Here is a 12,925-nt window from a genome sequence, read left to right as displayed (position 1 = left end):
GTGGGGGGGGGGGGGGGTGGGGGGGGGGGGGGGTGGGGGGGGGGGGGGGTGGGGGGGGGGGGGGGTGGGGGGGGGGGGGGGTGGGGGGGGGGGGGGGTGGGGGGGGGGGGGGGTGGGGGGGGGGGGGGGTGGGGGGGGGGGGGGGTGGGGGGGGGGGGGGGTGGGGGGGGGGGGGGGTGGGGGGGGGGGGGGGTGGGGGGGGGGGGGGGTGGGGGGGGGGGGGGGTGGGGGGGGGGGGGGGTGGGGGGGGGGGGGGGTGGGGGGGGGGGGGGGTGGGGGGGGGGGGGGGTGGGGGGGGGGGGGGGTGGGGGGGGGGGGGGGTGGGGGGGGGGGGGGGTGGGGGGGGGGGGGGGTGGGGGGGGGGGGGGGTGGGGGGGGGGGGGGGTGGGGGGGGGGGGGGGTGGGGGGGGGGGGGGGTGGGGGGGGGGGGGGGTGGGGGGGGGGGGGGGTGGGGGGGGGGGGGGGTGGGGGGGGGGGGGGGTGGGGGGGGGGGGGGGTGGGGGGGGGGGGGGGTGGGGGGGGGGGGGGGTGGGGGGGGGGGGGGGTGGGGGGGGGGGGGGGTGGGGGGGGGGGGGGGTGGGGGGGGGGGGGGGTGGGGGGGGGGGGGGGTGGGGGGGGGGGGGGGTGGGGGGGGGGGGGGGTGGGGGGGGGGGGGGGTGGGGGGGGGGGGGGGTGGGGGGGGGGGGGGGTGGGGGGGGGGGGGGGTGGGGGGGGGGGGGGGTGGGGGGGGGGGGGGGTGGGGGGGGGGGGGGGTGGGGGGGGGGGGGGGTGGGGGGGGGGGGGGGTGGGGGGGGGGGGGGGTGGGGGGGGGGGGGGGTGGGGGGGGGGGGGGGTGGGGGGGGGGGGGGGTGGGGGGGGGGGGGGGTGGGGGGGGGGGGGGGTGGGGGGGGGGGGGGGTGGGGGGGGGGGGGGGTGGGGGGGGGGGGGGGTGGGGGGGGGGGGGGGTGGGGGGGGGGGGGGGTGGGGGGGGGGGGGGGTGGGGGGGGGGGGGGGTGGGGGGGGGGGGGGGTGGGGGGGGGGGGGGGTGGGGGGGGGGGGGGGTGGGGGGGGGGGGGGGTGGGGGGGGGGGGGGGTGGGGGGGGGGGGGGGTGGGGGGGGGGGGGGGTGGGGGGGGGGGGGGGTGGGGGGGGGGGGGGGTGGGGGGGGGGGGGGGTGGGGGGGGGGGGGGGTGGGGGGGGGGGGGGGTGGGGGGGGGGGGGGGTGGGGGGGGGGGGGGGTGGGGGGGGGGGGGGGTGGGGGGGGGGGGGGGTGGGGGGGGGGGGGGGTGGGGGGGGGGGGGGGTGGGGGGGGGGGGGGGTGGGGGGGGGGGGGGGTGGGGGGGGGGGGGGGTGGGGGGGGGGGGGGGTGGGGGGGGGGGGGGGTGGGGGGGGGGGGGGGTGGGGGGGGGGGGGGGTGGGGGGGGGGGGGGGTGGGGGGGGGGGGGGGTGGGGGGGGGGGGGGGTGGGGGGGGGGGGGGGTGGGGGGGGGGGGGGGTGGGGGGGGGGGGGGGTGGGGGGGGGGGGGGGTGGGGGGGGGGGGGGGTGGGGGGGGGGGGGGGTGGGGGGGGGGGGGGGTGGGGGGGGGGGGGGGTGGGGGGGGGGGGGGGTGGGGGGGGGGGGGGGTGGGGGGGGGGGGGGGTGGGGGGGGGGGGGGGTGGGGGGGGGGGGGGGTGGGGGGGGGGGGGGGTGGGGGGGGGGGGGGGTGGGGGGGGGGGGGGGTGGGGGGGGGGGGGGGTGGGGGGGGGGGGGGGTGGGGGGGGGGGGGGGTGGGGGGGGGGGGGGGTGGGGGGGGGGGGGGGTGGGGGGGGGGGGGGGTGGGGGGGGGGGGGGGTGGGGGGGGGGGGGGGTGGGGGGGGGGGGGGGTGGGGGGGGGGGGGGGTGGGGGGGGGGGGGGGTGGGGGGGGGGGGGGGTGGGGGGGGGGGGGGGTGGGGGGGGGGGGGGGTGGGGGGGGGGGGGGGTGGGGGGGGGGGGGGGTGGGGGGGGGGGGGGGTGGGGGGGGGGGGGGGTGGGGGGGGGGGGGGGTGGGGGGGGGGGGGGGTGGGGGGGGGGGGGGGTGGGGGGGGGGGGGGGTGGGGGGGGGGGGGGGTGGGGGGGGGGGGGGGTGGGGGGGGGGGGGGGTGGGGGGGGGGGGGGGTGGGGGGGGGGGGGGGTGGGGGGGGGGGGGGGTGGGGGGGGGGGGGGGTGGGGGGGGGGGGGGGTGGGGGGGGGGGGGGGTGGGGGGGGGGGGGGGTGGGGGGGGGGGGGGGTGGGGGGGGGGGGGGGTGGGGGGGGGGGGGGGTGGGGGGGGGGGGGGGTGGGGGGGGGGGGGGGTGGGGGGGGGGGGGGGTGGGGGGGGGGGGGGGTGGGGGGGGGGGGGGGTGGGGGGGGGGGGGGGTGGGGGGGGGGGGGGGTGGGGGGGGGGGGGGGTGGGGGGGGGGGGGGGTGGGGGGGGGGGGGGGTGGGGGGGGGGGGGGGTGGGGGGGGGGGGGGGTGGGGGGGGGGGGGGGTGGGGGGGGGGGGGGGTGGGGGGGGGGGGGGGTGGGGGGGGGGGGGGGTGGGGGGGGGGGGGGGTGGGGGGGGGGGGGGGTGGGGGGGGGGGGGGGTGGGGGGGGGGGGGGGTGGGGGGGGGGGGGGGTGGGGGGGGGGGGGGGTGGGGGGGGGGGGGGGTGGGGGGGGGGGGGGGTGGGGGGGGGGGGGGGTGGGGGGGGGGGGGGGTGGGGGGGGGGGGGGGTGGGGGGGGGGGGGGGTGGGGGGGGGGGGGGGTGGGGGGGGGGGGGGGTGGGGGGGGGGGGGGGTGGGGGGGGGGGGGGGTGGGGGGGGGGGGGGGTGGGGGGGGGGGGGGGTGGGGGGGGGGGGGGGTGGGGGGGGGGGGGGGTGGGGGGGGGGGGGGGTGGGGGGGGGGGGGGGTGGGGGGGGGGGGGGGTGGGGGGGGGGGGGGGTGGGGGGGGGGGGGGGTGGGGGGGGGGGGGGGTGGGGGGGGGGGGGGGTGGGGGGGGGGGGGGGTGGGGGGGGGGGGGGGTGGGGGGGGGGGGGGGTGGGGGGGGGGGGGGGTGGGGGGGGGGGGGGGTGGGGGGGGGGGGGGGTGGGGGGGGGGGGGGGTGGGGGGGGGGGGGGGTGGGGGGGGGGGGGGGTGGGGGGGGGGGGGGGTGGGGGGGGGGGGGGGTGGGGGGGGGGGGGGGTGGGGGGGGGGGGGGGTGGGGGGGGGGGGGGGTGGGGGGGGGGGGGGGTGGGGGGGGGGGGGGGTGGGGGGGGGGGGGGGTGGGGGGGGGGGGGGGTGGGGGGGGGGGGGGGTGGGGGGGGGGGGGGGTGGGGGGGGGGGGGGGTGGGGGGGGGGGGGGGTGGGGGGGGGGGGGGGTGGGGGGGGGGGGGGGTGGGGGGGGGGGGGGGTGGGGGGGGGGGGGGGTGGGGGGGGGGGGGGGTGGGGGGGGGGGGGGGTGGGGGGGGGGGGGGGTGGGGGGGGGGGGGGGTGGGGGGGGGGGGGGGTGGGGGGGGGGGGGGGTGGGGGGGGGGGGGGGTGGGGGGGGGGGGGGGTGGGGGGGGGGGGGGGTGGGGGGGGGGGGGGGTGGGGGGGGGGGGGGGTGGGGGGGGGGGGGGGTGGGGGGGGGGGGGGGTGGGGGGGGGGGGGGGTGGGGGGGGGGGGGGGTGGGGGGGGGGGGGGGTGGGGGGGGGGGGGGGTGGGGGGGGGGGGGGGTGGGGGGGGGGGGGGGTGGGGGGGGGGGGGGGTGGGGGGGGGGGGGGGTGGGGGGGGGGGGGGGTGGGGGGGGGGGGGGGTGGGGGGGGGGGGGGGTGGGGGGGGGGGGGGGTGGGGGGGGGGGGGGGTGGGGGGGGGGGGGGGTGGGGGGGGGGGGGGGTGGGGGGGGGGGGGGGTGGGGGGGGGGGGGGGTGGGGGGGGGGGGGGGTGGGGGGGGGGGGGGGTGGGGGGGGGGGGGGGTGGGGGGGGGGGGGGGTGGGGGGGGGGGGGGGTGGGGGGGGGGGGGGGTGGGGGGGGGGGGGGGTGGGGGGGGGGGGGGGTGGGGGGGGGGGGGGGTGGGGGGGGGGGGGGGTGGGGGGGGGGGGGGGTGGGGGGGGGGGGGGGTGGGGGGGGGGGGGGGTGGGGGGGGGGGGGGGTGGGGGGGGGGGGGGGTGGGGGGGGGGGGGGGTGGGGGGGGGGGGGGGTGGGGGGGGGGGGGGGTGGGGGGGGGGGGGGGTGGGGGGGGGGGGGGGTGGGGGGGGGGGGGGGTGGGGGGGGGGGGGGGTGGGGGGGGGGGGGGGTGGGGGGGGGGGGGGGTGGGGGGGGGGGGGGGTGGGGGGGGGGGGGGGTGGGGGGGGGGGGGGGTGGGGGGGGGGGGGGGTGGGGGGGGGGGGGGGTGGGGGGGGGGGGGGGTGGGGGGGGGGGGGGGTGGGGGGGGGGGGGGGTGGGGGGGGGGGGGGGTGGGGGGGGGGGGGGGTGGGGGGGGGGGGGGGTGGGGGGGGGGGGGGGTGGGGGGGGGGGGGGGTGGGGGGGGGGGGGGGTGGGGGGGGGGGGGGGTGGGGGGGGGGGGGGGTGGGGGGGGGGGGGGGTGGGGGGGGGGGGGGGTGGGGGGGGGGGGGGGTGGGGGGGGGGGGGGGTGGGGGGGGGGGGGGGTGGGGGGGGGGGGGGGTGGGGGGGGGGGGGGGTGGGGGGGGGGGGGGGTGGGGGGGGGGGGGGGTGGGGGGGGGGGGGGGTGGGGGGGGGGGGGGGTGGGGGGGGGGGGGGGTGGGGGGGGGGGGGGGTGGGGGGGGGGGGGGGTGGGGGGGGGGGGGGGTGGGGGGGGGGGGGGGTGGGGGGGGGGGGGGGTGGGGGGGGGGGGGGGTGGGGGGGGGGGGGGGTGGGGGGGGGGGGGGGTGGGGGGGGGGGGGGGTGGGGGGGGGGGGGGGTGGGGGGGGGGGGGGGTGGGGGGGGGGGGGGGTGGGGGGGGGGGGGGGTGGGGGGGGGGGGGGGTGGGGGGGGGGGGGGGTGGGGGGGGGGGGGGGTGGGGGGGGGGGGGGGTGGGGGGGGGGGGGGGTGGGGGGGGGGGGGGGTGGGGGGGGGGGGGGGTGGGGGGGGGGGGGGGTGGGGGGGGGGGGGGGTGGGGGGGGGGGGGGGTGGGGGGGGGGGGGGGTGGGGGGGGGGGGGGGTGGGGGGGGGGGGGGGTGGGGGGGGGGGGGGGTGGGGGGGGGGGGGGGTGGGGGGGGGGGGGGGTGGGGGGGGGGGGGGGTGGGGGGGGGGGGGGGTGGGGGGGGGGGGGGGTGGGGGGGGGGGGGGGTGGGGGGGGGGGGGGGTGGGGGGGGGGGGGGGTGGGGGGGGGGGGGGGTGGGGGGGGGGGGGGGTGGGGGGGGGGGGGGGTGGGGGGGGGGGGGGGTGGGGGGGGGGGGGGGTGGGGGGGGGGGGGGGTGGGGGGGGGGGGGGGTGGGGGGGGGGGGGGGTGGGGGGGGGGGGGGGTGGGGGGGGGGGGGGGTGGGGGGGGGGGGGGGTGGGGGGGGGGGGGGGTGGGGGGGGGGGGGGGTGGGGGGGGGGGGGGGTGGGGGGGGGGGGGGGTGGGGGGGGGGGGGGGTGGGGGGGGGGGGGGGTGGGGGGGGGGGGGGGTGGGGGGGGGGGGGGGTGGGGGGGGGGGGGGGTGGGGGGGGGGGGGGGTGGGGGGGGGGGGGGGTGGGGGGGGGGGGGGGTGGGGGGGGGGGGGGGTGGGGGGGGGGGGGGGTGGGGGGGGGGGGGGGTGGGGGGGGGGGGGGGTGGGGGGGGGGGGGGGTGGGGGGGGGGGGGGGTGGGGGGGGGGGGGGGTGGGGGGGGGGGGGGGTGGGGGGGGGGGGGGGTGGGGGGGGGGGGGGGTGGGGGGGGGGGGGGGTGGGGGGGGGGGGGGGTGGGGGGGGGGGGGGGTGGGGGGGGGGGGGGGTGGGGGGGGGGGGGGGTGGGGGGGGGGGGGGGTGGGGGGGGGGGGGGGTGGGGGGGGGGGGGGGTGGGGGGGGGGGGGGGTGGGGGGGGGGGGGGGTGGGGGGGGGGGGGGGTGGGGGGGGGGGGGGGTGGGGGGGGGGGGGGGTGGGGGGGGGGGGGGGTGGGGGGGGGGGGGGGTGGGGGGGGGGGGGGGTGGGGGGGGGGGGGGGTGGGGGGGGGGGGGGGTGGGGGGGGGGGGGGGTGGGGGGGGGGGGGGGTGGGGGGGGGGGGGGGTGGGGGGGGGGGGGGGTGGGGGGGGGGGGGGGTGGGGGGGGGGGGGGGTGGGGGGGGGGGGGGGTGGGGGGGGGGGGGGGTGGGGGGGGGGGGGGGTGGGGGGGGGGGGGGGTGGGGGGGGGGGGGGGTGGGGGGGGGGGGGGGTGGGGGGGGGGGGGGGTGGGGGGGGGGGGGGGTGGGGGGGGGGGGGGGTGGGGGGGGGGGGGGGTGGGGGGGGGGGGGGGTGGGGGGGGGGGGGGGTGGGGGGGGGGGGGGGTGGGGGGGGGGGGGGGTGGGGGGGGGGGGGGGTGGGGGGGGGGGGGGGTGGGGGGGGGGGGGGGTGGGGGGGGGGGGGGGTGGGGGGGGGGGGGGGTGGGGGGGGGGGGGGGTGGGGGGGGGGGGGGGTGGGGGGGGGGGGGGGTGGGGGGGGGGGGGGGTGGGGGGGGGGGGGGGTGGGGGGGGGGGGGGGTGGGGGGGGGGGGGGGTGGGGGGGGGGGGGGGTGGGGGGGGGGGGGGGTGGGGGGGGGGGGGGGTGGGGGGGGGGGGGGGTGGGGGGGGGGGGGGGTGGGGGGGGGGGGGGGTGGGGGGGGGGGGGGGTGGGGGGGGGGGGGGGTGGGGGGGGGGGGGGGTGGGGGGGGGGGGGGGTGGGGGGGGGGGGGGGTGGGGGGGGGGGGGGGTGGGGGGGGGGGGGGGTGGGGGGGGGGGGGGGTGGGGGGGGGGGGGGGTGGGGGGGGGGGGGGGTGGGGGAATCACACTAGATGTGCTTAGTCACGGTTGCATCACCCACTGAAACTGGGTGAAAGGTGGAGGATTGCATCAGCCAAGCTGTCAAGTAGATTTTGGTGATCTAACTGTCAAGTCCTAACACCCCTTCCCAAAACTACTATGACAGCACCTTTATTACTTTCAGCTGTTCTAACATTGTCTGATGCTTATTCTGTGACACAGCTTTAGTAAACACATCAGCAACATTTCGCTCTGTCTCAACATAGGCAAGTTGAATAGTTCCATTCTGTACTAGCTCTCTAACATTCTGGTACTTTACTCCTATGTACTTAGTTCTTGTCTTCATGTTTGCAGTCTCTGCTAATGCGATGCAGGTCTGTGAATCATCAAACACGATTATAGGCTTCTTTATGGATTCACCTAACTCAGTTAGCAGTGTCTCAACCCAAAGTAATTCTGAACATGTTTCAGACAATGCGCAGAACTCAGCCTCAGAAGTGGACAGGCTGATTGTGGTCTGTTTTCTAGAACACCAGGTGATAGCTACATCACCATACTGAATGACAAAACCAGTACAGGACTTCCTGTCACCACAGTCTGCAAATGAACTATCTGCAGTAGCACGCAACTCTGTGCTTTGCGTGGACTGGATCAGTAAACCATGATCAGCAGTTCCTTTTAAGTACCTAACCACACGTTTAACACCCTCCCAATCATGTTTGCTGGGTTTGCTAGCTTTTCTGCTTAGTGCACTAACAGCAAACGCTATATCTGGGCGTGTCCAGTTAGATATATGTAGGAGACTACCTACAACAGATTTGTACAGTTCAGGATTGTTGAACTCCTCACTTTCACTAACGTTCTGAAAGTCTAGGGACATTGGTGTTGTGGCAACCCTTGCCTTTGACAATCTAGTCTTGCGCACCAACTCATTTATTTTGTTCTTCTGACTTAGGAGATAACCTTGCTTTGGTGTAGATATGACATCAATACCCAAGTAATGTTTGATAAAACCTAAGTCCTTTAGAACATACATGTCACTGAGTTGTTTATACAATTTGTCAAATTGTTGTTTAGATCTTGCACACACACATATATCATCAACATAAAGAAGAATGACCTCTTGATTCTTTTCAGTTCCCCTGATATATAAGCATGCATCAGCAACAGACTTCTTAAACCCCAGTTTAAGCAATGTACTGTTCAGTTCATCATACCAGTTAGCACCAGCTTGTTTTAAACCATACAAAGAACGATGCAAAAGATAAACAGTATTTGGGTCTGCTTCTTCATACCCTGGTGCAGGTTTCAGATAAATTGCTTCCTTCAATTTAGCATTTAAAAAAGCACACTGGAAGTCATAATGCTTTACCATAAAGCCTTTCTTACTAGCTAATGCAAGCATAGCTCTCAAAGACTCAGGTCGTGCTGTGGGAGAATAGGTCTGGTCATAATTCAGCAAACAGTCTTGTACAAACCCCTGGGCGACAAGCCTAGCTTTATACCTTTGAGTACCATTTGGCAACTCTTTCCTCCGAAACACCCACTTTGACCCAATTGCCTCCTCTCCTTCTGGCAAAACAGTCTTGGTAAACACCTGTTGTTGCACTAAGGATTTATACTCCTCAGCCATAGCTTCACGCCAGAGCTCTATTTCAGCTGGCGGTAGCTTTAACATCTCTTTATAGGAGCTTGGCTCTGATACCTGTGCTTGACAAACATAGACGTTTTGAGAAAACCCATACCTGTCAGGAGGTATCCCTTTTGTAGACCTATCAGAGATACGAGGCACCTTGAGCTTGCACTTGAGCTTGTGCATGCTTAAACACAAGAGGGGATACAATAAATCTGACAGTGCAAATGGCTACTGAGTTTCCCTACGTTTCCACTTGGTAAGAACCTGCCGCACCATCGGAAATTTTATGCCCGATTCAACCCATTATGCTTCATTTTTCAATGAAATAGTAATGTGCATATGGAGCACCCGAATATTCAGCAGATGGGTCATGTGATTTAGTAATGTGAAATAGTAATGTGCATATGGAGCACCCGAATATTCAGCAGATGGGTCATGTGATAAAAACCATTTATTTTGGTTTTGAAATTTGTAAAGGAAGAAATACCTTAAGGTGCAGTTCTTCGGTTCTTATACAGGAAATAAAATGTATGCGTGTTACGTGTTATTCCCGCCTGCCAAGTTCTAGGGGCCCAGTTCAGCAGACTAAATACAGCGGTATTGGTGTGTGGCAGTTCAGATGTGTGTGTGTATGGAGGCTCCCTATTCTCTTCTGTTCAGAGTAGTCAAAGAGGAGGAAGCACATATTTATCCCACCCTTTCTCCGAGATGCTCAAGGCAATGGTATGGTTTCCCTTCTCCCAATTTTCTCCCCCAAATAACCCTGTTAAAGTAGGTTAGGGTGAATGACAGAGAATAAGCAGCACAGTGAAGTGGTTAAGTCACAGGAGTTTTCTGAGGCATTTGTAGTTGTCCTCAGGATTTAAAAAAACCCTGGTCTATGTTTTTTCCTTCATATTTCTTGCCTGATTCAATTTTGAAACACCTTAAGCCAGCTCTTGCGCTTCAGATGTTCATGGACTACAATTCCCATCAGCCCCTGCTGCCATGGCAAATTGGCCATGAACAGCAGAAGTGACATCTGAAAGCACTATTACCTTAACTAAACTGGGCTAAAGGCATGTGTGTGTCCCGCCTGATTATTCTCTGGCACCAGTCAATGTACGAATATTTATAAATGGGAACATTCTGCCAATTTTGAGAGATTTCCTGCTTTCTTAACCTTTTTAATTCCACACCAATTCCTCGTTCTCCTTTTACAATCAATAGCTTTTTCTTTTTGAACATGACTGTGCTATTTCCAATGTCCACGCGCAGACCAGGTTTGTTTCCCTGATCAGGTTTTCTGGCTCTTTCTGTAAGAGAATTAATCTGCCTGGATTCAAGGTGCGGGAAAAGAGATTCCACCTAAACATTAGGAAGAACTTTCTGACTGTCAGGGCTGCCTCGGAGAGTGGTGGAGTGGAGGTTTTTAAACAGAGGATGGATGAACATATGTCGGGAGTGCTTTGATTGTGTGTTCCTGCATGGCAGGGGGTTGGACTTGATGGCCCCTATGGTCTCTTCCAACTCTATGATTCTGTGATCTTCAGCAGCTCAGTCACATAGCTGAAGTGGTGGAATTACTGCTGCTCCAGGTTCTTATGAATCTGAATTTTGGAGGGACCAGAAAGACCAAGGTTAGGAGTGCAGGAGATTAGGGAGAGTGCATGTACCAATGGCGGGGGTTCTCCACAGTCCTCTCCTGCAGTCTGAAGTGGTACAGTCCAGACACCGGTTTACTATCTTGAGTGAGAACTGGGCCTTAGAGATTTCTGCTGTGTAGCTTCGGCGAATAGCAGAAATGCACTGATTTTCAGTGGAGATGGACACAAATGTCTGTATTCCTTGCAAGATGGAATTCTACGTTTGGGGGTATGTGCCTTCTTGGCAGTGCGCAGTCGATGTGTGTTTGTTTCGAATTTGCTGCCTTCCTCTTGGTGTACAGTACTGCTAGCTCAGCTAATCTGTAAGAAATGCTGAGCAGCTGTAGCCTTTCTGTAGTTGCAATACATGGTGGCCAAGCATTTAAATTAATGACATTAACTGAATATCAATTCCCTAAGAACTCAAAAGCTGGAACTTTGTTTCTTTCCTTGGCAGTCGCTTCCCACACAGTCCTGCTCTGTGCTCTTGTCATCTTGGAAAGCTGTGGTTTCTCACTGCTTTTGGCGGACACTTTCGCCATTGGAGCGACTGCCAGGGAATTCTTCAGCATCTGCATGAAATCCCTTCGAATGCAGAGGATTCTGGGGCATGCTGTAGAGCACACATCCAGATGATCCAGGAGTGGTGCTTGTTTGACTTCACTGTAACCCCCAACTAAACAGGGAGCTGGTCCAAGAACTCTCCTAGTTTTCTGCAGCTGTGCACTGAAGAGGAAGATTGATGATGCAGAACATGCAGCCCCTGCTGGCAGGGGCTGATGGGAATTGTAGTCCATAACATCTGGAGTGCCAAAGGTTCGCCACCACTGCCATATACCATTATTGATCTTCACATCCAAGTACCCTTGAGAAGCTTCAGAGGAACTCCCTGCTCGGAGCTTCGGAGGAACTCCCAAAATGAGCCTGCCCAGTTTTATTTCCTGCAACCGTTTGCAAGGGTTGCAAGAATCAACCATTTTTTCTGCTAAAATTATTTTTATTTGTCACAGATGTTTAGGGTCTAATGGTGCAGTTCTAGGGAGAGTTACTCAAGTCTAAGTCCATTCATTTCAATGGACTTAGACTGCCGTAACTTTGCTTAAGATTGCTCTGTAATTCTCACAATGGCCACTCATCCTAGTTACATGAGTAATGATAAAACCTGCTCAAATTACACCTGTGGTTTGGGAGCCAAAGCTCACAACTGCTTTGAAACGTATGAGAGGTGAAAAAATGTGAAAAACCTCTACAAGTGATTTTGTACTTGGATGTACACTTCCCACTCCAGACCCACACAATTTACATCACCCTGTGTAGAACAAAAGATTACCTGTGAGGCAGGCCCAGATATTCAGATGGAGATGAGTTGTCCCAGATGCCATTTGCAGAAGCTAATTTGAGGCAGGGCACAAAGGAGCTAATCGACAATTCATTTTCATTCATTCATTCATTCATTCATTCATTCATTCATTCATTCATTCATTCATTCATTCATTCATTCATTCATTAATTCAGTTTATACCCCGCCATCCCCCAAAGGGCTCAGGATGGCAAATAACAAGCAAATAACAGCAAAATTCAGCAAAAAAACCCAGCGTTCAGCAGAGGCCAATTTGCTGGTAGTCCCTGGCCCCTCAATGATGCGGCTGGCCTCCACGCGGGCCAGGACTTTTACAGCCCTGGCCCCTGCCTGGTGGAACACTCTTCCTCCAGTTGTCCGGGCCCTGTGGGATCTTGGTGAGTTCCGCAGGGCCTGCAAGACGGAGTTGTTCCTCCGGGCCTTTGGAGTGCCCGGCCGCTGATATGAGTGCCCCCGCCCCCTCCTATATTTTGGGCCCATTACCATCTATGGGCCCACTCTTTTTCTCCCCTTCTGGGAGAGTCTAACAGGAATTGTTGCAGGCACTGTTGTTAGTCGTTTATTAATTGCTGCATTTTAACTTAAATTATTTACAGTCCATTATGTAATTGTTATTTTATGTTGTTCACCGCCCAGAGCCCTTCGGGGGTTGGGCGGTCTATAAGACTGATAAATAAATAAATAAAAATGAATAAAAATACTAATCAAACATCAAACCAACAAATATCAAACAAGAAAACAACAACGTCAACAGGCAAAGTCCCAATTATCAAACATCAAAACATCACCAAACATGGCTTAACAACAACAATAATAGTTCATAACATAGTAGCAAAAACATCATAACATAACACCAGCATCATAAACATAATAATATAACAATGAAATAACATCTAACAGCAAAAAAATGTCAACGGGTATCATATAATAACTAGTTATAACATCATAAAACAATATAACAATGATACAATATCTAAACAGCAAAAAATATCAACAGGTATAATACCATAAATACAAAATAAGCAAACATAGATGGCAGCTTATTCAAACTGCAGCATGACCTAAACTAAACAATTTCCAATCTTGTTTGTGTTCGATGTTTTCCCCATCCAGATAATGGTACCTGGGAGACAGAACAGCTTGCTTCTCCAGCCTCTGCTCTCAGACACAGAATATAAAGTTACAGTCACGCCCATCTATTCCGATGGGGAAGGTGTTAGTTTGTCAGTCCCAGGAAAAACCTGTGAGTACAAACATTCTCTTTCCACAGTGACCAAAGCATAAGTAGATATCTCTAATGTGCACAGATCAGAATTTAATTTTTAATTTTTTTTATAGTGCCACTGTCCGCTCCAAGAAATCTGAGGGTCTCTGAGGAATGGTATAACAGATTGCGCATTAGCTGGGATGCCCCTCCGTCACCCACCATGGGATACAGAATTGTATATAAACCTGTGAACAGTGAGTGGTTTAATGGTCTGGTGTATAACGGGAAAAGGCAG

At 69.6% G+C, this 12,925-nt stretch overlaps 1 protein-coding gene across 1 annotated transcript in view; it reads left to right on the top strand.

Moving 5' to 3' along the window:
• Positions 1-12,925, top strand: part of COL14A1 (collagen type XIV alpha 1 chain) — a 144,685-nt gene that overhangs the window by 30,496 nt on the left and 101,264 nt on the right. The window contains 3 exon segments of the mRNA XM_048508594.1: positions 10,521-10,678; positions 12,537-12,666; positions 12,762-12,884. Coding sequence (XP_048364551.1) covers positions 10,521-10,678; positions 12,537-12,666; positions 12,762-12,884 — 411 coding nt within the window.

Source organism: Sphaerodactylus townsendi, linkage group LG09, assembly GCF_021028975.2.
Source record: "Sphaerodactylus townsendi isolate TG3544 linkage group LG09, MPM_Stown_v2.3, whole genome shotgun sequence".
Taxonomy (NCBI): Eukaryota; Metazoa; Chordata; class Lepidosauria; order Squamata; family Sphaerodactylidae; genus Sphaerodactylus; species Sphaerodactylus townsendi.
This window is presented reverse-complemented; position numbering and strand designations above follow the sequence as displayed.